Raw genomic sequence first — 24,292 nt, forward strand, 5'->3', positions numbered from 1 at the left:
TTATTGCATTGAAAGATATGGTGGCAACATTATCAGGAAAGACAATGAGGAAGATACTTTTTTATTATAGTAATATATGAACGACCATCATTTCTGGTCATCAGGGGCTTTTTCCTTAGAGGTGGGGAGGATGGGTTATAATTTTAAGAGTCTTTGGTAAGATAAGTGGCAGTTGGAAGGCATTAGATTAAGCTTTATATTATTATTAAATATATAATTTTTCTTCTAGGTTAACTGGACTCCTGAGATTAACAAAGAGCACTTACTACAGGGTCTGCTTCCTGATGTACAAGTACCAACATCTGTAAAAGATATGCGCTATTGCCAGGTTTCATTCCAAGATGATCATGTGTCTTTGGAAAGTGCATTTACAGTAAGGTTTGTGGGCATATTATATTTTGAGGTATTTCAGAATTCAGCATATGGCCACAAAAGTGCTTTTCTCCAAAGCACACATGCCAAAGTTGGTTTTTTTTGCGGTACGCGGACCTCTCACTGTTGTGGCCTCTCCCATTGAGGAGCACAAGCTCCAGACGCGCAGGCTCAGCGGCCATGGCTCACGGGCCCAGCCACTCCGCTGCATGTGGGACCTTCCCAGACCGGGGCACGAACCCGTGTACCCTGTATCGTCAGGCAGACTCTCAACCACTGCGCCACCAGGGAAGCCCCAAAGTTGTTTTTTAATATAGAAATTTTCACAATTTTTTGGAAATAGGTTGTCTTTGGAATAAAGCTTCACTGAAGATAGTGATTAATTCTTAATATCGTTACAAGCTTCTGCTTAATTGACCCTCTAGTATCTGTCAGAACTAGAACTTTTGATAAAGGAAAGCTCTCCTAGGACAAGCAACAGTGAAAACTCATGGAGAATGACGGACATGAAAAGTCCAAAAGATACAGTGTGATCAGTCAGTGTGTTGTTCAGAAGGAAGAATGCTTTCATTGGTTAGTGATGATTTTCAAAGCTGAGTCCACCTGATAGAAAAGGGAGAGATTTAAGTAGCTATATTGAAAACCTGTCCTTCACCCTGGCCTGTCAGTTCCTCGGCTGCCTCTTTTTTAATAACCTTTTTCACTTTTTTTTTTTTTTTTTTTTTTTTTTTGCGGTATGCGGGCCTCTCTCTGTTGTGGCCTCTCCCGTTGCGGAGCACAGGCTCTGGACGCGCAGGCTCAGCAGTCATGGCTCACGGGCCCAGCCGCTCCGCGGCATGTGGGATCTTCCCGGACCAGGGCACAAACCCGTGTCCCCTGCATCGGCAGGCGGACTCTCAACCACTGCACCACCAGGGAAGCCCAACCCTTTTCACTTTAATTCCTCTACACATTTCCATACTATTCCAACACTTAGAATAGCTCCACGTTTGAGATAAAATTGTAAGATGTACAACTCTTCAGCCAGAGACAGATCTCTTGATGAGTCATTCTTACGGACCCATCTGTTTTCTTTCTCAGTGCTCTCATGGCATAAATTCCTTTTAATCCAGCATAGCTAACTGTGATCTAACACGTGTATTTTTTTTTTTTTTTTCAGTATTCTCTACTCTCTTTGCAAGCTATCTTTTCTCTCTTTCCTTTTGGGTTAATAGTTACGTTATATAAATGGAGGTATTTAGAGGGGTGTTACTTTAAGTTTTAGAAAATGAGTGTTGTATTTGTTACTCTTTAGCATATTTAAACTAATTTTTTACTACAATTAATGGTGCAAGTAAGGCCTTTAACTTGTTAATCAATTGCAGACCACTTCCTGATGAACCTAAACATCTAAAATGTGAATTAAAAGGAGGAAAAACTGTACAGATGGGCCAAGAGCTTCAAGGAGAAATAGGTTAGTATGGCCTGCTTTCTTTCTTTAAAACACTTCTATAATATGTCCTTACGTTCATGTTTTGGCATACATAATCTGAAAGGAAAACTTGGGATTTATATACGGTTTATGGTTTAAATTCCATTGTTGGAAAGATTGAAGCATTTTCCCTGTCTTTGCCTATGCTGACCTAACTGTGAAATCAGTTTGGCAAAAATGGTTTGTTGAAAAGAATGTTGACTTTTGTTAGAAATGATAATAGTTAATATTAAGAGTGAAAAGTAAATATATTAGTGAGTTCATATGTATCCTGTATTTTTCTTATATCTAGAATATTACATAATACTAAATTATTTCCTTCAAATGTTCATGGTAAAAAACTTGATTAACATCAGCATCATGTTAAATATGTAAATATAAGTGTACTTATGTATATTCTTATTACTTTTATAGTGACTATAAAAGAAGTGATTATAATTACTTTTTACCAAAAAAATACACAAGAACAAAGTTAGAATGAGTTTCTAAGTATAATTTTAATTAAGTGTATAAGTGTGTTTATGGATATTTGTATATTTTATTGATACTTTAAAATTAAACTTCCTCCCCCTTTTATAGTTATAATAGTTACAGATCAGTATGGAAATCAGATTCAAGCATTTTCACCAAGTTCTCTATCTTCCTTGGGAATTGCTGGGATTGGACTTGATAGCTCACATTTGAAAACTACTTTTCAGGTATGGCTGTTTTCCATAACAGTTGGCTTATTCCATTCAGTTTATATATAACAAAAAGTTTGGGAAGAACAAAAATAAGAGAGACTTGATTTCAGTGTTCACAGTGAAAAATTATAAAAGGCATTAAAATAAGTTTTATAATGAAAAATTTTGAACATATGCAAAAATAGAATAAATAGTATAATTAATTCCCATGATCCCATCGGTCAGCTTCAACATTCATCACTTCCCGCTTATCTATCACTTTGTAGCAAACTCCATACATCATATCATTTCATCCTTAAATATTTTGATATGTGTATAAAGATAGTTTTTCATGTAGCTATTTGAGTAAAATTTCTTGGTGCTCGGTCCCTGCATTAAATAGAATGCCTGGGAGAAAACTAGTGGTGAAAGTTTGCAGCTGTGCAGTTAATTGAGATTAGCTTGAAAAATAAGAACCCTGGTGGAATTATTTCAGTTTAAAACAAGCAAGGAAACACAATGTATTCTTCTTGGAGAGATTAAAGGCAGTTTTCGAGAAAAGATATTGGAGTTGAGCCTTCAAGGAACCTACCAGGCTCGAGTAGGTCAAAAAGAAGGAATTCTAAGGCCAAGTAAGGTTGAATCCATTTAGGGCATTTAATGGTTTTCAAAACTCTTCTTCCTTTTGGAGCCTCCATTATACCTTTTACCCGACAGAATGATCATAATAGCCTCCTTGTTGCCCCTCCCACCTAGAATTTCTGTTTCCACTAATCTGCTGGGCTATTATTTTCTAGTTTTCAGAACACCACTTTCACTATATCTTAGCACTGCTGAGGAACTTTTAATGGTGTTTTGTTTACTGTAAAATATAAGGTTTCATCTTTGACTTTCAGGTTCTTCTCTTGTCTAGCTTCACTCTCTGTGTAGATGAAGTCAGATAATAACTGCTGTTATACATGAACTATCTCTGCTTTCTGTCGCCTTATGCACAGGCTCCCATCCTCTTTCACTAATTATTCCTAAATTGTAACCTATCTTCCTACATCTTGTTTTCCCTGTCAATTAGATTCCCATCAGCATATAGACATGCTATAATAAAAAAACGCTCACAGCTTCCTTGTACGGCCCTCTTTCTCTCCTCCTTTTTACAGTACAGCTCCTTGGAAGAGTTGTGTGTACTCTCTGTTTTCACATTCTTCACCATCATTCCCAGGCAAGCCACTGTCACTGTTTTTCTGCCCTGTGCCACCTGACCAAATCTAGTGTCAGTTTTCAGTTCCCATCTTATGCCACCTATCAGCATTTTATACTATAGACTCCATCTCCTTAGGGTGACCTAAAGTACTCCATAGTATTCCACTGCAGCACACGTATCTCCTCCCATGGCTCATTCTCCAGTCAAATTGACTTTCTTTGTTTCTGCTGTCATTTTATAACTGATGTATACTATCTTGACTCACTTTCAGAACAATAGGAGTCTACCCCTAGTTTCTACAGAAAAAAGGGAGCCTTTTTTTAAACCAAAGTTGTTTTTAAAAAGCACTATTTTTAAAGTTTTTTTTTTTTAATAAAAAAACGGGCTTCCCTGGTGGCGCAGTGGTTGAGAATCTGCCTGCCGATGCAGGGGACATGGGTTTGTGCCCCGGTCCGGGAAGATCCCACATGCCGCAAAAAAATAAAAAAAAAAAATAATTTTAAAAAACTGGTTTTAATATGCCATTGTTTCTTTTTTTTTTTTTTTGGTACGTGGGCCTCTCACTGCTGTGGCCTCTCCCGTCGCGGAGCACAGGCTCCGGACATGCGGGCTTAGCAGCCATGGCTCACAGACCCAGCCGCTCCGCGGCATGTGGGATCCTCCCAGACCGGGGCACGAACCTGTGTCCGCTGCATCGGCAGGCGGACTCTCAACCAATGCGCCACCAGGGAAGCCCTGCCGTTGTTTCTTAAAATCATTTCCACATCTTCATAAGATGTACTGCTCTTCTGAAGTACATTCCCTTGATAATATCAACATTAGACCTTAGAGAGTGCCTTTCAGAATTTTGTGTTTAATTCTATTTATACTCATCTACAATTTGTTAATGTGCATGCAAATTTTATTTTTAAGATATGAGGTAAAACCAGAATAACTTTCAAGATTACTTAAGACATCACCTCTTCAAAAGGGCATTTGGTGTTTCACTATTAAATGTGGGATTCTATAGACTTCACGTATTTTGAACTTTTCAATGTGTTGTACTAATGAATGCTTAATTTGTTTTCCAAATAATGAAAAAACTCCCCTGCACTCAGTGGGCTTTTGGGGGAGATTAATTTTTATTGTTTTGCAATGTCTTTTTACAGAAAATGTTCTACAAACAGTTGTTTCAGATCATAAAACATGACATTTTAACTCTGATTTTTAAAATCTGCTGGAATATATTTGTACTTAATGGAAATTTAAGATGATGAAATCATTAAGGGTCACTATTAAAATGTGAACACTACAGTGCTCATGCCAGTATGGAATCAGTTTATCTACTTCAGTCACCTGGCAAAGATTATAGGCTAGTGTCATTGATTCCCATTAACAGATGTTGGGCATTCTAAGTACCAGCGATGGGGTTGTGACAAGTCAAAGCCCCTGCCTTCTCGGAGATTACCTTGTAATGGGAGAGCATATAACAGGTAGGAAATGAGTGACAGGAAGAAAATTAAAGTGGGCTGTGGGAATAGGGCACCATCATATAGGGTAGTCACAGAAAACCCCTCTGGTTAAGGTATTCTGTGAGCAAAAACCTGAAGAAAAGCCATGTAGGTAAAAAAAATGTTGCAGTCATGGGGAAAGAGCGAGTGCAAAGGGTGTTGGGCAAGCACATTGCATGGCTGTTTGGGGAGCAAAAAGGAGACAATGCAAGTGTAAATAAGAGGGAAATTAGGAAAATATCAGGAAAAAGGACATAGCTTGAACCTTTTCACAAAAAAGAATTTCAGTTTCTCCTCTCAAGGAGATGAAATTCAAGGAACTCCAGTATTGGCATATGTGTAAGTTACTTGCTGTTGTTATACCAGAAGCACATCTGTATGCACATAGGTGGTGACAACATTTTCTTTCATTTTTCTGAAAACTAAACATTATCTCCCTGTTTCTTTTCAATGTGCTTTTCCTCATTAGGAAAATACACAAAGTATAAGTGTGAGAGGCATCAAATTTATTCCAGGTCCCCCTGGAAATAAGGATCTTTGTTTTACGTGGCGTGAGTTTTCTGACTTTATTCGAGTGCAGCTGATTTCTGGGCCACCAGCTAAACTTCTCCTTGTAGACTGGCCAGAGTTAAAGGAGGTAAGTACCTTCCTGCCTTGATTGACAGAATTTAATATCACATGACTTATTGCTTCAAAATGTCAGTAGATCAGAATAGTTACATTTTGTTGTTGGAGTAATAACAGTAGCAATAGTAATAACAAAAGGACAAAGTAATACGAATTTTAATACTTCATTATTTAACTCATCACTGTGCCCTCATTTGTTTAAAAAAGTGTAATACTTCAAATTCTAAGTACTTTATTATAATAGAAATTTTAAAATATGCATAAAAGTAAAGTATAATGAACCCCCAGTTTCAACAGTTACTGATTTTTGCCCAGTTTTATTTCATTGTTCTCTCTCACTGACTTACTAAAAAAATGTTTTTGCTGGAATTTTTAAAAGCATACCAGATATCAAGTCATTCATTATATCCATAAAAACTTTAGTTTGCCTTCGTATGCAAATAGTTAAATCTTTTTTTTTTAACATCTTTATTGGAGTATAATTGCTTTACCATGGTGTGTTAGTTTCTGCTTTATAACAGAGTGAATCAGCTATACGTATATATACATCCCCGTATCTCTTCCCTCTTCCGTCTCCCTCCCACCCTCCCTATCCCACCCCTTAGGTGGTCACAAAGCACTGAGCTGATCTCCCTGTGCTATGCGGCTGCTTCCCACTAGCTATCTGTTTTACATTTGGTAATATGTGTAAGTCCATGCCACTCTCTCACTTCATCCCAGCTTACTCTTCCCCATCCTCAGGTCCACTCTCTACGTCTGCTTCTTTATTCCTGTCCTGCCCCTAGCTTCTTCAGAACCTTTTTATTTTTTTTAGGCTGCATATATATGTATTAGCGTACGGTATTTGTTTTTCTCTTTCTGACTTACTTCATTCTGTATGACAGACTCTAGGTCCATCCACCTCACTACAACTAACTCAGTTTCGTTTCCTTTTATGGCTGAGTAATATTCCACTGTGTATATGTGCCACATCTTCTTTATCCATCTGTTGATGGACACTTAGGTTGCTTCCATGTCCTGGCTATTGTAAATAGAGCTGGAATGAACATTGTGGGACATGACTCTTTTTGAATTAAATACTAATCACTAATACTTCAATACTAATTTTGCAAATGTCTATCAAATCTGTTACCTTTCAGTTTTCAATCAATTTTTAGAATTCTAATTTTAAAATGTTCACATTCTGGTGTTCACTTATGGTGTGGCAGGGCCTTATCTGTTGGTATGAAAGCTTATTTTTTTCTAATGGGAAATCATCTCACATGACCGTGGTAGTAAATGAAATTATCCTGTAAAGGAACTGATCATGTAAGAAAAGCTTACATATCTGTGCCCTAGTTTGAGATTGCCCTTTTTTGATTTGTGAGTTTAAAAAAACAGATAAACTAGTGTATGAATGTGCTTTAAAAACAATTTTTTTGTAATACTGTGTTGACTGAAGGATTTCACTGAAAAGCGAGTGTACTTATTTTTTATCTGGAAGCACATATATTGCATAAATCAATACATTATTTGTGCCTAATGATGTCAGTAAAGGATTTGTTGACTGCCTATATCATGAAATAATTGTGTACATTTGAGGTGGAAAAAATCTTTACATGTTCATGTTTTTATATGATTTTGTAGGAGGGGAATATAAAAAATGACAGCTTGCTAACTCAAAAACTTATTACAAGATTTATTTGCAGATACCATTGAAATCCAACAGTTTTAAAAATAAAACCTAAAACAAATTTCTCATTCTGTTAAGAGATACATTATATGTAGGTAAGCTTGAAAACATAGTCATTGAATATGTGGTTTTCCTAGAATTTCCTAATTTAATTTTTGACCTACCGTGCCCCTACAGGATCTTTAATAGAAAAGGGGAACTGATTTAACACCTAAGCATGATAAATAGAAAAAAATATATTAAATATACACATATATTCTCTCATTTAATCTTCAGCAACATTATGATGTATTATCATTCTTTATAAATAGGAAACAAATTCTGAAATATTACATTACATGACAATATTAAAAAGTGGCAAAGGGCAGATTTGTATTCATGAACATTTGATTTTGGATATTTGCTTTTCCCACTACTACCCAGAAAAATGTTCAACTAAAAGCTTTTGCTACAAGTCATTTACTGAAAGATATTCTTTAAAAGTAGTTACTATTTGATGGATAGACAATTACATAATTAGGAATAAAGACCCTGTAGTATTTACATTTGGAAACATCAGCACTTTTTATATATTCAAGCTTTTTATAAACTTTTTCAGATAAAATACAGTCTATCCATGAAAATCTTTTGGTAGTCAAGCATTTAAACTAAACCAGCTTCAAGGGTATCTTTAAAAAAAAAAAAAAGTTCTAGCCCTAACACATTATTAATTTTTCTCCCACTTTTAGCAACCTCCTAACGTAATTTGGTAAACAACTTCCTCAAGTAAGGTGAGGGGTGGAGGAAGCGGAGGGAACATTATTAGTAGGAGAGAGATGATAAGTCAGCTTTCCTTTTTTGCTAGTTATATCTTTCCTATCTTTTTTTTTTTTTTAACTTTTAAAATCTGACACAGAGGATTGGACTTTGACAGGTTTCTTGCTTGACAATGTGTTTTCCTTTGACATATCCAGTATTAATAGGTTGGCACACAAATTCGCAGAGTTACACAGGCCTTACATGAAGTAATGGAAAAGCAAGAAACGTCTTAAGCCAACAAGACAGTGTAGATTATCAGTGACTAGTCCTGTTTAACCAAGAGCTGGAAAGCTGTGCATTATTGCTTCGTGTAGACTGGCAGAGTGCTGACAATTGATGGAGGAGTTAAACTGTAGATGACAGTGCTAAAGATGAGAACCTAAGATAAGCTTCTGTTTCCAAGGAAGTCCTTCTAATATGTAATTTTTAGAATTCTTCACTGGCTCTAGAAGCCAGTAATGTCAAATGATATTTTCCCGTTTATCAAATTTTCAATCATTTCTATAAGAAGAGGATCATTTGTGACAACATAATTGAATTTCAGAAGTTTATTTTAATCGATGAAAGGAGCTATTTGTGAATAAAACAGATACATTAAGTGATTGTTTCACTTAAATAGTAATCATATTGTTTGGCATATATGTTTTAGTGCTTCTTAAAATTATTATATCTGTTTTAGTCCATTCCAGTGATTAACGGAAGAGAATTACAGAATCCTCTCGTTGTTCAACTTTGTGATCAGTGGGATAATCCAGCACTTGTGCCACAGGTTAAAATAAGCCTTATAAAAGCTAACAATTTAAAGGTAAGTTTTAAACATTCTTAAATATTTTCACTTACTTAAAATTCTGGCTTTCATCCTCAGGATTATGTCTTTAGGTGTCACATTTCTTTTTTTAAAAAAAATAGTCTTATATAATCTTCATTATTGCTTAGTTTAAGTAACCTAAAAATTTTTAATAGTTTGAGGAAGTATAGTTTATATCTTGCAAACAGTGTAACAAGGAGCAACATTCTGCAGTTATGTCTAAGTGTTTATTACACAATATTAATAATATTTGGATCTCAGATTAAGAATACATAATGCTGACAAAGGTGAATGATGGCAGATACAATGACCTGCAGTATGGGTTATGAAATGGTATTATTGGGGAAACTTACAAGCCCTAAGGGTGAAGGAAAAGAGTCATGCGAGTAGCTGTACTCCACCTACCTTTTGGAGAGCTACCAGGGCCTGGGCATAGCTGTTAGACCTATACTGGCTTGTGTTCTAGGGAATTCGGCAAGCATGAACATGGCCTCGTAATGTTTGGGCACAGACATAGTGCTTGGATACCGGGAGTCCAAGATTAGGTACCAAGTGTTTACATTAGTATTGGCGTAACCAGGATGTAGGGGGGACTTTGGGTGCCTGGCACAAAGTTTATGCCCTCCTGCAAGGGGTAAGGGAAGAAGCTGCCAGTCCCTTGCAAAGTTATATTTTCACAAGTCTCTCCTGTTGGTTTAAGGGAATTCATTTGTCCCAGCCAGGTTGTTGCCTGGCAACACAGAAGCGAGTTCTTGGAGTTATATTTAGCCAGGCTTGAGTATCCCTCCACGAATTTTATAATTTTAGTGGATGCAAAAAGTTGGTATTATGTAAATACACAGTTCACTTGAAATTAATCTATTAGTTCATTAAGAATCCCAGTGGGGATTTTGTAGGACTCAACAAGTTTATCTTAAAAGCTATACAGGAGGGAATTCCCTGGCAGTCCAGTGGTTGGGACTACATGCTTCCACTGCAGGGGGCACAGGTTCAATCCCTTGTTGGTGAACTAAGATCTTGCATGCCATGTGGGTGGCCAAAAGACAATAAACGAAAATAAATAAATAAATTAAAGCTATACAGGAGGTTAAAGTGCCAAGAATGACTTGTGATCCACATGAACTTATTTTCAAAGTAAAGTGAAAAGGGTCAGAGGTCTTAGCCTGTCAAAAAAGACTACAATATTGCTGCTATATAGCCTGAAATAGAAGACTTACTTCTCTGGCTTAGCAACAAAGATTTAGGACCCAGATGGAAGAAAGACTTTGAGATAGGTTGAGAGAAGATGGATTGGAGGGTAAATGAGACAGGTACAGATATAGGGTTTTATTCTAGCAGTTCAGTTACTCTTTCTCACTTTTGTCTCACCAACTATTGCTTTTGTTTTTTTTTTTTTGTCTGCATGTACCATAATTACCTAATCTTCAGGTTCTGTTAAACAGAAATTTGGTATTAGGATTTAGGAGAGATTCTGATTTTCCTGCTTCTACAGTCTTCACATTTACTTTTGTTCTTAATGTTTGCTTCCAAGAGAGTTAAATAGTGATTATTTCCTACTGGTAATAAGAGTATGATCCTAGTTTTTTGGAGAAGCATCTGCAAAAGACTAAAAGACTCTTCTAACCAATGATTAGGAAATGTGGCCACTGATTCTTAATCACTTAAAAGTAAAAGCTTGGTTATCAATGCAAAAGTAGTATTGCAACAAAGATTTAAGAAGCACATCTGAGTAAATATTAAGAGAAAGATGAAGTAACTAACGATGGACATGGTATTATGCCTTGACTTGAAATTATGTACGTGTATTTATGTTTATTTTTCCTGCGCCGACTCTCACAACCCCCCGGTTTTGGAATATACCTTCAGTGTTTGTGTGACCAAACTTCACTTGATATATCAGCGTTATTGAAACTGAACATTGAATTCTGCAACTTAATAATTGAAATACACAAAATTCTAGTTTAATTGAGTTTGAGTGATTATTATCCTTTGGATTATGTGATTACGTATTATATCATTTCAACTAGTTCAAATTAGACAATTTTAGATTTTAGACTGTGTGCAAATGTAGCTTTTTAAATAGTAATAGAGGAAAAGAATTTGATTCCTAGAATTTTCTAATTAACCGTTTTGTTTTGTTTTTAGCTCACTCCTTCAAACCAACAGCATAAAACCGATGAAAGGGGCAGGGCTAATTTGGGAGTGTTCAGTGTTTATGCCCCTAGGTAAGAACTGAAAGTTTGATAGTTATTGGTATTATAGAGATTGATTTTTGTTATTACTTGATTAAGTTAAGAGTAGTAACTAGCCTTCTATTTAGTGATAGTCAGGAGTTGGAATGGAATAGGAGTAGAGAGGCTTCCTAAATGAGTTAAACTTTGTATAAATTGTCTCAGAATTTTTAGTTATAACTAATGAAATTTGAATCCCCTTCCCTCCTTCCCCTTTTTTCTTTTTAGAGGAGAACATATTATGCAGGTTAAAGCCATTTATAACAAGAATACCATAGAAGGACCTATAATTAAGTTAATGATTCTTCCAGACCCTGAAAAACCCATTCGTCTCAATGTTAAATATGACAAAGATGCTTCCTTTTTAGCAGGGGGTATTTTCACTGGTGAGTAATTCACAGTTTTAAAATAAATTTGTAGTATTAATTTGCTTCTTACATTAATGGAATAAATTATTTATCCTGGGTGTTCAGCATGATAAAAAAGCAAGCATGTTGTGGCTTTTCAAATAAGAAAGTACATTTGACTTAGCTATGTCTTCCCTCTCCCCTATATCCTACATTCCTTTAGTGGTCAAGAATGAACTAAAAGTTCATATATAAACTGATAGCTTAAGATAACCAGTTTGTGTTTGTTCATTCGCTGAATTGTGAGATTCTGCAAAAGAAGTATGAACTGCTAAATGGCAAAAATGTGGGGGTATGTTCTACTAAATACGTTGCACTGTTAAACCAGACAGAACCAGGACTGTTCAACTTAATTTGGATGGAAATGCATCACATCATAATTTATGATTAAAGATATTTCATAACAACAAACATTTACTGAACATCTGCTATGTCCATCCACTATGCTAGACTCCTAATTCCAGTAATGAACAAGACAGTTTTCAATGAGTTCAGTCTAATGTAGGAGACAGTCAAGCAAGTGATTTCAGTGTAATATGGCAGGAGCCAAGTCAATAGGAAATTGTATTTGCTTTGTATAGGTAATTTTCTTGAAGACTTTGGTTTTCTTGAGAGGATGAATTCCTGTTCATAGTTACAAGCAGTGAAAGAAGCAGACCAGAAATATTTAGATTGAAATAGTAACAATAATTTTAAATAATTATAGCCTTTGAAATCTGTTAGGGGAGATAAGACCTATTTTCTGTGATTAAAAACTGTAATAGGTGACAAGAGAATATTACAGGTGATAAATATAAGGAACTATTACAAGTAATAATAGTTTAGCTACTGTATGCTATTGAAAATCATAAAAGAAAGTAAACATTGTATTCTCAGACTACATAAAGCATATAGATTTGTAACCATTTGGCCTATTCTAGATTGCTGAGTATCTGTAGTCTAACCTTTTTTAAAAAAATTTTTTTATTGAAGTATAGTTGAATTACAATGTTGTGATAATTACTGCTGTACAGCAGAGTGAGTCAGTTATACATATAAATACATTCTTTTTCATGTTCTTTTCCATGATGGTTTATCACAGGATGTATTTTTTTAATGTCTTTATTGGAGTATAATTGCTTTACAATGGTGTGTTAGTTTCTGCTGTATAACGAAGTGAATCAGCTATACGTATACATATATCCCCATATCCCCTCCCTCTTGTGCTTCCCTCCCACTCTCCCTATCCCACCCCTCTAGGTGGTCACAAAGCACAGAGCTGACCTCCCTGTGCTATGCAGCTGCTTCCCACTAGCTATCTGTTTTACACTTGGTAGTGTGTATATGTCAGTGCTACTCTCTCACTTCATCCCAGCTTACCCTTCCCCCTCCTCGTGTCCTCAAGTTCATTCTCTGTGTCTTTATGCCTGTCCTGCCCCTAGGTTCATCAGAACCATTTTTTTCCTTCTTTTTAGATTCCATACATATGTGTTAGCATATAGTATTTGTTTTTCTGACTTACTTCACTCTGTATGACAGACTCTAGGTCCATCTACCTCACTACAAATAACTCAATTCTGTTTCTTTTTATGGCTGAGTAATATTCCATTGTATATGTGTGCCACATCTTCTTTATCCATTCATCTGTTGATGGACACTTGGGTTGCTTCCATGTCCTGGCTATTGTAAATACTGCTGCAATGAACATTGTGGTACCTGTCTCTTTTTGAATTATGGTTTTCTCAGGGTATATGCCCAATAGTATCACAGGATATTGAATATAGTTCCTTGTGCTACAAATAACACAGTCTAACCTTTTTGGTCTTGCTTGGCAGACTGTGAAAATAAGACAAAGGATTATTAATAGCAAAGATGTATTTTTTAGATTTCTGTGGGAGATTTAGCACTGGAGAGTTACCTGTTATGATTAAGTTCTGTAGACAAATTGTTGGGGAAGGCTAATTAAAGAATAGTTTTATTTCTTCATTAGAACTTTATTATTAACACTTAAACAAGATGTATGCTTTAAAACATACAGTTATTTAGCCAAATCCACTGATTGAACTAGAAAGAAAATAATTTTTTAATGTTCATCATTACAGATTTTATGATTACTGTTATTTCTGAAGATGACAGTATCATTAAAAATATTAATCCAGCACGTATTTCCATGAAAATGTGGAAACTGTCAAACAGTGGGAACCGACCACCAGCAAATGTGAGTCATAGAAAGCATTTTAGAAATTAAAAGTAGCTCTTACATTTAACATAAAATTAAATGTAATTTAATATAAAAATGCAGTGTGTATATCCTGGAGAACTAGAAAGTAACCCATTCCATCACTTAGGATTTTTAAAGATGCATCACAGTATGTTTCAGAATTAAGTCTAAAGAACAGTAGCACAAGGCAAAAAACTAAATATCACTAAGAGATAATACAGAAAGTGAGAGAAGGAGATGTGATTGATAGACTACAGAGTAAATTAAAGAAGGGGGTAGAGTGGAGATAACAGTTTGAGAGTCCAAAGCCGTACAGTCCAATAGAAATATAATACCAGCCACACGTGATACTCAAATTCTGAATTCTGCTAGTAGCCACATTAAAAAATAAAAAGAAGTAAAATTAATTTTAATATAGTTTTAAACTAATATACAAAAAGTTACCATTTCACCATGAACTCAATATTTTAAAATTTAATTATGACATTTTACATTCTTGTATCTTTCCAAATCTTTGAAATTTGGTTTGTATTTTATGCTTACAACACCTCAATTTGGACCAGTCACATTTCAAGTGCTCAGTAGTCACATGTAGTTATTGGCTACCATACCAGACAGTGCCAATCTAAAATAAATATCAAATTGGAAACTGAACCAAGCCATATCAGGGGTCCTGATTTAATGACATCTTTCAGGATTTATGGTTCAGTTTAGTCATCTGTTTAGGAAACTAGCTTCCTTAATTTATACCATCAGTCCCATCAAGCTGCTATTACCTTAAAATTATGTCACCACCTTTAAGATCTGTTTTGTGCCCTTTAATGATTAATGGTATATCTTTCCATTGTGACTAATCTCACTTTTGTGTCATACATGCATGGTAAAGATACATACATGTAGGGTGTGTTTGTGTGTATTTATCAATCCAGATGTGATCTGGGTTCACACTTGGTGAAAGGAAAAAGAAATTTTTATCGTAAATACACTGTGTTTAATGTTTGTGATTTCTCCCTCTCCCCCTTCTTCCCTACTTTTCCTTCTAGGCAGAAATATTTAGTTGTAATAAAATAAAGGATAATGACAAGGAAGATGGCTGCTTCTACTTCAGGTATTTCTCAAATTGTTTCATATTTTAATGCATATTTTGTTATGAAGTTAATCAGCCTTGGCAACATTTGCCTGCTCAGCTAGGGAGAAATAATTTATGATTGAATAGAAAATGTTATTTTCTTAATTTTTGGTCAGGAAGTTTTTTGAGAAAATATTTTGTTTGCAAACTTTGTAAAACGGTTTGGGGAAAGATTGTTGTGATAGATATATTTGTTTTCAAAACCATCAAAAACATCAGAAGAATTCTGTTGTCAGAGCACTTTATATTTTATTATATAGGACATTTCTGTAATTCTAAACTTAAGATCTTATGAAGTAAAAAAGCTGAACTAGGTTTTTATTGTTTAACTATGTGACTTTGAGTGTCGCTTCTTTAGTCTGGACCTGTACTTTGAAATCTGAAAATGGTTTTGGAGACATGGTGTCTAAGGTTTCTTTTATTTATTAAAAATGTTTCTTTCCTTTTAGACTAATAATTGCTTTATTTCTTTAAGTGTATAGTTTATTAAGCCATATAGAAAGCAAAAGGTACAAGTATAGATATAAATCATTGTTACAATAATACCAGCATTTACAATTACCTGTGTATTTACCTTTGTTGAGGTATTTATTTTTCCATGTGGCTTCAAGTTACTGTCTATTGTTCTTTCATTTTACCTTGTAGGACTCCCATGAACATTTCTTCCAGGCCAGGTGTAGTGGTAATGAACTCCCTTAGCTTTTGTTTATCTGAGAATGTCGCTGCACTGTGTGGCATGCAGGATCTTATTAGTTCCCTGACCAGGGATTGAACCCGTGCCCCCTGCAGTGGAGGTGCAGAGTCCTAACCACTGGACTGCAGGGAATTCCTATCTGAGAATGTCTTAATTTCTCCCTCACTTTTGAGAAACAGTTGCTGGATGTAGGATTCTTGGTTGACAGTTTCTTTCTTTTAGCACTTTGAAAACATTGGCCCACTGCCTCTGGCTTCCAAACTTACTGATGAGAAATCCCATCGTCTTATTGAGGATCCCTTGTATGTAATGATTTGCTCTTCTCTTGCTGCTCTTAATATTCTCTTTTTCTTTGTCCTTTGAAAGTTTGTAATAATGTGTCTTGGTGTGGGTCTCTGAGTTTATCTTACTTGGAATTCCTTGAGCATCTTGGATACTTATATTCATGTCTTTCATCAAACTAGGGAAGTTTCCAGTCATTCTTCAAACATGGTCTCTGCTCCCTTTTCCCTCTTTTCTCCTTGAACTCCCACAATGTGTATGTTGGTCCACTTGATAGCATCTCAGGTCCCTTAGGCTCTGTTCACTTTCCTTCAATCATTTTTCTTTCTGTTCCTCAGACTCTCATTTCCACTGTCTTATCTTCAAGTTTGCTAATTCTACCTTCTCAAATCTGCCTTTGAATACCTGTAGTGAAATTTTCACTTCAGTTACTGTACTTTTCAGCTGCAGAATTTGTTTTTGGTTTCCTTTTAAGTTTTCTCTCTATTGATAAAGCCTGCGTGCAGCAACAAAGACCCAATGCAGCCAAAAAATAATAATAATAATTTTTAATTAAAAAGTTTAGCTACTACGTATTTCAAAAATGCTTGCCTTTTTTTAAAATTAGTTAATTTATTTTTGGGGGTCTTTGTTGCCGTGTGCAGGCTTTCTCTAGTTGCGGCTTGCAGGGGCTACTCTTCGTCATGGGGTGTGGGCTTCTCATCGTGGTGACTTCTCTTGTGGAGTATGGGCTCTAGGCCTGTGGGCTTCAGTAGTTGTGGCACGCGGGCTCAGTAGTTGTGGCTTATGGGCTCTAGAGCACAGGCTCAGTAGTTGTGGCACAGAGGTTTAGTTGCTCTGTGGCACGTGGGATCTTCCCGGACCAAGGATTGAACCCGTGTCCCCTGCATTGGCAGGTGGATTCTTAACCACTACACCACCAGGGAAGTCCAATGCTTGCTTTTTTTTTTTTTTTTATAGAGAGATTATTTTATTTTGAAAATACAGCATAATTTACTTACCTATTCACATATTTTGGGCTAATTAGATTATTTCCATTTTCATTATTATAAATAACATTGAAATCAACATCTATAAACAACCCTTTTTAAAAAGTTCCTTAAGCTAGATCATTTCCTTAATTTCTCTTTCAGATTTTTCATCATTAGTGTGTAGGAATGCAAGAGATTTCTGTGCATTAATTTTGTATCCTGCTACTTTACCAAATTCATTGATTAGCTCTAGTAGTTCTCTGGTAGCATCTTTAGGATTCTCTATGTATAGTATCATGTCATCTGCAAATAGTGACAGTTTTACTTCTTCTTTTCTGATATGGATTCCTTTTATTTCTTTTTCTTCTCTGATTGCTGTGGCTAAAACTTCCTAAACTATGTTGAATAATAGTGGTGAGAGTGGGCAACCTTGTCTTGTTCCTGATCTTATTGGAAATGGTTTCAGTTTTTCACCATTGAGAACGATCCAATGCTTGCTTTTTGAGTCTATATCTTACTGTTTTTTATTGATCCAACTATTCTTTGTTCCTTTCTTTTTTAAAAAAAAATTATTATTTTTACTTTCATTTTCGTTTCCTCATTAACTTGGTGGTTATGCGATTTTTTACAATTTTCTAAGTGATTCTGTTTATTTTTTAAATTAATTAATTTAGGGATTACAACATGCATAGTTGACATATCAGTGTCTAAATGGCAATTTACATTTTGTACCCTCTTTTTGGTCAGTGCATGAATCTTAGAACACTTAAGTTCCATTTTCTCTCTCCCAACTTAACATGCCTTTGTTGTTGTGTATATTAAATCTTTCATGGCATTATTATTTTATATAATCAGTGTTCATTTAGACTTTAATTCATTTATCCTTTCTGTTAATCTTCAACTCAGGGCTTCCATCTGGGATCATTTTTCATCTGAGGAAGTTCCTTTAATATTTTCGAGTGCACAGCTGCTGGTGACAAATCATCTAATTTTTACCTAAAAATATATTCCATCTTCATGCTTGAAAGCTATTTTTCTGGACATGATTTTCTAGGTTGGCCGTTTCTTTCTTGCAGTACTTTCAAGCCATCCTTCACTGTCCCATCATTTCTGTTTAGAAGTTAACGATCAGTCTTAACTGTTTTTGAAAAGTTATCATTTACCCTCCTTTTTGGTTGCTTTGAATTTTGTTTTCAGCAGTTTTACTGTGATGTGCCTATGTTTGGATTTTTTTAAAGTTATCCTGTTTGGTTTTCATAGACTTTGATTTTGTGGTCTTTGTTCAGTTTTTTTAAATTGTCAGCCATTATTTCATCAGATACTGCTTCTGCCTCATTCTTTCCCTCTTCTCCTCCTTACACTCTTATTTACATGCACTTAGTCCTTATAGTATTCTCTCTCAACCTCTTTTCTCTATTTGCCATATTTTTGTCTTTCTTCATTCTAGATACTTTCTTCTCAGCTACCTTCAATTAACTAATCTCTCTCTGTTCAGTGGTATCTAATTGCTATTAAATTCATCTTTGAATTATCAATTTCTGTTTGGTATTTTTAGTTTTTTTTTAAAGGTCCAGTTCTCTGCTGGAATTTTCAGTCTTGTCTTTTATTACCTTGAGCAGTAATCAGTTTATTGAAATCTGTCTGTAGTTTGTTTTGGTCTGTTTTGATTGTCTCTTGTTTCTGTTGGCTTTCATTCTGATTCTCTTGCCTCTTCATGTATCTATTTATTTTATTTTACCATACTTTTTATTTATGCATATTTATAGAAATAATTTGAAGTCTAAGATACTCTCTTTCTCTAGATGGAGTTTACATTTGCTTCTGTCTGTTGTCTGGGATAGACACTAGCAGTCTGTTATCATTTTGGTCCATTTTCAGAGATTGAGATAATTCTAAGCTCAGTTGCTTTTCCCTTGGGAGACTGTCTGCCTTAGGTCCACCTCTACTCCTAGGATATTCTCCCAGGAGTCAAGCAACCTTAAATATGAAACTGACTTCCCAGGGTCTCCGTGCTCTCTTGTATCCTGCTGAGTCACTTTTTTCACTTTTGCTTATTATCCCTTAAACATTTTCAAGCAGATGTCTTTTTTAATATGGTTACCTTCATCCAGAAGTGTTGGTCTGCCATTTGGGAGCAGAAGTCTTGTTTCATTCTTACTGGAACTCTATTAGGAATTATCCTCAGAGAAAAACACAACCTAGAGAAAGGTTACATAATTTTCTCCAAGGTTGTGTGTATGTTATAGTGCAGAATTTCAATTCAGATGTGTGTTCACAGCCTTTGTTTACTACATTATGCCAATATTTTGAGAATATGAATGACATGGCAGAGCCAACTTAGAGGTCATGAACCACATTGCACGTATCAGACAAGGTATACCATAGACTGTCGTTTATATATTCATTGTGTTTGTGACCAAAATAGTCTAGTAAGTCTACCTCTTACTAGGTACTGAGCTCTTTATTGATAATTAAATCACAATAAATATATTCTATATATATAGTTATATATTTAGAATATATAAATGGAAAACAAAGCAACATAAAAAGATCAGCTGGGGGCTTCCCTGGTGGCGTAGTGGTTGAGAGTCTGCCTGCCGGTGCAGGGGACACGGGTTTGTGCCCCGGTCCGGGAGGATCCCACGTGCCGCGGAGCAGCTGGGCCCGTGAGCCATGGCCGCTGGGCCTGCACGTCCGGAGCCTGTGCTCTGCGGCGGGAGAGGCCACAAGAGTGAGAGGCCCATGTACCGCAAAAAAAAAAAAAAAAAGATCAGCTGGATAATCTATAAATTCACAATATAAAACTGAGTAGGAAATTCACAATATAAAACTGAGTAGAAATGAAGCAAAATTCAGTTGATATATAATTCAGCATTTTTTGTGTTTACTTTGTCAACTTTGTATTCCTATTCTTTCATTTTTTGCCACACCCAGAGTTTGTGTTCTAGATGTTTTGTGATGGAATGTCCAGGTAAGAGGGATCTGGAATTAAGCCTGATATTGCAGGAAATATTTGGTGAATGAAGGTGAATGTAGTAATAGTAACTCTCCTCTTACTCATTTACTTTTTGTGGAAGGAAAAGAAATGTTAATGTTTTGAATTTCTTCCCCTTTTATTTAAAAGGTTTCAGTGATCTTGTCTCTTTCTTTTTAACTTAGGGATAAAGCAATTCCTAACAAAGTGGGGCCATATTGTATCCAGTTTGGTTTTATGATGGATAAAGCAAATATCCTTAACAGTGAGCAGGTTTGTTTATTCTTTTTATGCATGGCAGTTAGCTTTAGTTAGCTTCACATTTTCTTGCTTCGTTGAGGAGTGTGTTGTTTTGTTTACAAGTGGGTTAATTATTGGTTGAAAGGTATAAATAATGCCATCTTCAGGAATTTTAGCATAGTACATACTTAAATTATGTTGATTAAATTTGACCGGATGCAGAAGTTACTTTTCCATCCCTCTTTATATCGAGGACTCAGTTAGTAAACATTTTAATCTATATCATGGTAAGGTTGCTCCTATCAATTGTACATGAAAATGTTTCAGTTAATAACATTTCAGGTACTAGGATTCTAGATAATGAAGTTTAAGGTAGTTTAACATACATTATCTTCATTATTGTTACTGCACTAAACTTTTTAAAATTACATATGTTTTAAGTGTTTCTAAATTTGTTTTTAGATGGTAAACATTCAAAAATTAATCTGATATGCCTTTTATCCTCAATTTTTACAAGTTGATTAGTTTTAAGAATTTAATGGAAATACATTTTAGAAGGTAATATTTCATTTCATTTAGTATATGCTCTCTATTTCTTCTCTTCATCTTTAATACTAAGCCATTAATGTATTGTTAATCAGAATGCTTCTTTTGTTAGATTATAGTGGATGTTCTACCTAATCAACCTGTGAAGTTAGTTCCTGAAATTCAGCCTGCTACACCAGCTGTTTCAAATGTTCGCTCAGTTGCCAGTAGGACCTTGGTCAAAGATTTATATCTTCGTATCACGGTAATGTTTATTTACTTCCAAATTACAAAGGGTAACAAGAAAAATTATTCCTAGTTTTAGGGTGCAAGATAGTTATTATAGAATCATATCTGGATTATTCAGTTTAAGTTTATAGGAAAACTTTGTGCAGATGAATGAAATACTTATCAATGTCTTTATACTTGAATACAAATAGAGAATGTTTAACATTATACATAAAATCCAGATATACTAAGTAGAAATTACTCAAAAATGCAGAAATCTGCCTACCTTTCCTAATATATCTTTAATCCACTATTTTATGTATGCATTATGAATGTGTGAAGTAAGTTGATTCTTCAGTGTCCGTTTCACTGAGGGGCAGGAAGTAAAGTATTTATTTTGAAGAGATCTGCTCTCATGGCTGATCATAATGAGCTCCTCAAAGCTTCCAGTTACCCAGAGGGTAAGCAGCAATAGTGCTGCTAAGAATATTAACAAAAACATGTAAGACACACTAGTGGCCCTTCATTTTTATGAAAAGTTTGGCTGATAGAGTACTTAACTCCTTCAGTGTATTTTCTTGTTTTAGACACATGAGTCGTTCTTAAACTGGTCTTCCCTAGATCACATACAGATGCTGAAGGTATAGTACATAGCTAATTTTTAAATGGGAGTCCTTTTAATAGAGTTGGGAGCCACTGTATTAGATGGGAGCTATTGTATTAGATGGTTCTTTTATGGTTTCTGGGATTATTTCCTGCCTGTGGAGCACTTACTCTGAGAACTGAATTTTGTGTTTGGAGTAAGAAGGATCAGAATGATTTAATATTTGGGGCTTTATAAATAGGTCATATTTCTGATTTGCCCATGCCCTTCTCTGGGTTTAATCTTTTTCTACCTCTTCTAATTAGTTACTTTTTGTTATTTGCTTTAAGGATGACTACAACAATCATACTGGAATTGATTCGGTTGGCACTGTAACGGCTACCATCAAAGGCTCTAATGAGGAAGATGACACCCCACTCTTTATTGGGAAAGTTAGAACACTTGAATTTCCCTTTGTGAAAGGTTCAGCTGAAATCACGGTAATATTTTTGTCTTCCGGTAGATAAGGTTTCCATATTTAATGTTTTAAACCACAGTATTACAATACCTGTTCTTTTGTATGTATAGCTATGAAGATGTTCTAATTATAACATTAAATTGGAAAGTCAGCTAAAATATTTTGAGATTTTGCTCTAAGCTATTACACAGTGAACCCATGATCATTGTTACTATTAGAAAGACCCTCTTTTCCCCTGTGGATGACTGTTTTCTGTAACTGGAGTGATTTTAACTTCAGTGACAATTTGATGTTCATGTTTCATTGAAAAGCTACCATTCTGTGGCTAGAAATAGAATCAAACATAGCCCAGGTAAAATGTACATATATCTAGGAAAGTTTAGTAAAACCAGCTAACCTTTGTTATTCATTTTTTTCCCAAAATGGAAATAGTTTTACTTCTATAAAAAATACACAGTGCAAGAACATCAAAAATAATCACTATATCATCACCCTTCAGAGATATTGATGATTAGCAAGTCAGTGTATAACCTTCCACACTTTTCTGTGTATACACTGACACTGCATGGATGTGTTCTGTGAGTATGATTTATATAGACATGGAGGAGGGTATAAAATTTCATTAACATAATAGAACTCTGCTTTCATGAAAATCTTATTTATTTATTTATTTATTTTCGGTACATGGGCCTCTCACTGTTGTGGCCTCTCCCGTTGTGGAGCACAGGCTCAGCGGCCGTGGCTCACGGGCCCAGACGCTCCGCGGCATGTGGGATCCTCCCGGACCGGGGCACGGACCTGTGTCCCCTGCATCGGCAGGCGGACTCTCAACCACTGCACCACCAGGGAAGCCCGAAAATCTTTTCTCATTTAACACATCCCTGATACATTTCTTTACCAGCAAGTATAAACCTACATCATTGTATTGATGATCATAATTTATTTGATCAATCCTAAGTGAAAATTTAGTTTCTTTGCAAAGTTTTATCAACAGTGCTTCCATCAGCTTTCTTCTATGTATATCCTTTGCACAAATCTGTTTCCTTAAGAAATTGCTAGAAATAGAATTGGAGATAGGGAGTGTACATTTTTAGCCTTTTGGTAGTTATTGCCAATTGCCTTTCAGTTTATATTCCCACCAGAAATACGTGTACATTCTCATATTACCAATCCTGAATAGAATGGTTTTTAAAATTCAACCACTCTTCCTATTGTTAAGTATTTTCTTTGTTACTAGGAAGGTTTGAACATTTTTCATGGTTTTGACCTTTGTAGGATTGTCCCTTAACTTTTTTTTTTTTAACATTTTTATTGGAGTATAATTGCTTTATATCCCTTAACTCTTTTTCTTCTGGGAGATTCATTTTCTTCTTAATTTTATATTAAAGATGTTAATGCTCTTTTGTGTATAGGTAGCTTTTTCCTGAGTTTGTCCTGAGTTTGTCTTTAGATTTTAGCTTTGTTTATATTAGGGCAGGAGGAAGGGTTGTATTCACAGTGATAGCTCTTGTATTCTTAGGCCTTTAATTTTTTTATTGGTCTTGATTTTATTTTTATCTTTTTTAAAAATTTATTAACTAAATTTTTGGGTATTGTTTATTGAATAATTCTTTCTGTACCATTAAATACGAAATTTCACCTTTTCTGTATTTTTTTGTTGGTGGTGGTGTTTATCTTTTTATCTAATCCAGGGCTAAAATCACATTGTTTTAGCAATATTAGGCTTACAGTTGGGGAGACTGCCAGCTTGTACCTGGTCTAAAGTTCAACTTGTTGGTTGGTCTGGCAGTCACCGAACATTACAGCATTTCCATTTTAATTAGTTCTCAACATTTAAAAAATTCTGGAGTTTTCACAAAGAGATTTGCATTCCTGATTTATTCGGAGAATTCTAAAGACTTGGCAGTATGGGGCCAAGCAGCAGGATTTTCCAGTCAGCTGCAACCATGATACTTCTTTTCATCTCTTGACATTGAGAGCAAGTGTCAGTTGCTACTTATATTTACACTTGTTCTCTTATTTTTATAGTGGATGGTAAAGTGAAATTTTCTTGTACCCTAACAAAAATTAGGTAATGAAAACCACAGGTTGAAAAACAAAGAAGGGTGGGGAAGACATGTTGAACATGCAGAGTCGGTTTGTATTGGAAGAACACACGTAGTCCACTACCTATATCCTGGTTACCTCTGTCCTATTTCCTTGGCTCCGCCATGGGCATTTGAAATTACTTACCCTGCTGTACACATTTCTGA

General features: G+C 35.3%; 1 protein-coding gene across 1 annotated transcript in view; it reads left to right on the top strand.

The window, feature by feature from the left end:
* SMCHD1 (structural maintenance of chromosomes flexible hinge domain containing 1) overlaps positions 1-24,292 on the top strand; it is a 129,076-nt gene that overhangs the window by 70,846 nt on the left and 33,938 nt on the right. Inside the window, exons 26-37 of the mRNA XM_065889575.1 lie at positions 230-378; positions 1,737-1,825; positions 2,423-2,541; positions 5,663-5,830; positions 8,970-9,095; positions 11,244-11,323; positions 11,558-11,715; positions 13,818-13,933; positions 14,980-15,044; positions 20,172-20,259; positions 20,885-21,016; positions 21,913-22,062. Coding sequence (XP_065745647.1) covers positions 230-378; positions 1,737-1,825; positions 2,423-2,541; positions 5,663-5,830; positions 8,970-9,095; positions 11,244-11,323; positions 11,558-11,715; positions 13,818-13,933; positions 14,980-15,044; positions 20,172-20,259; positions 20,885-21,016; positions 21,913-22,062 — 1,440 coding nt within the window. The remainder of the gene's footprint in view (positions 1-229; positions 379-1,736; positions 1,826-2,422; positions 2,542-5,662; positions 5,831-8,969; positions 9,096-11,243; positions 11,324-11,557; positions 11,716-13,817; positions 13,934-14,979; positions 15,045-20,171; positions 20,260-20,884; positions 21,017-21,912; positions 22,063-24,292) is intronic.

The sequence above is a fragment of the Phocoena phocoena genome, chromosome 13 (assembly GCF_963924675.1).
Source record: "Phocoena phocoena chromosome 13, mPhoPho1.1, whole genome shotgun sequence".
Classification (NCBI taxonomy): Eukaryota; Metazoa; Chordata; class Mammalia; order Artiodactyla; family Phocoenidae; genus Phocoena; species Phocoena phocoena.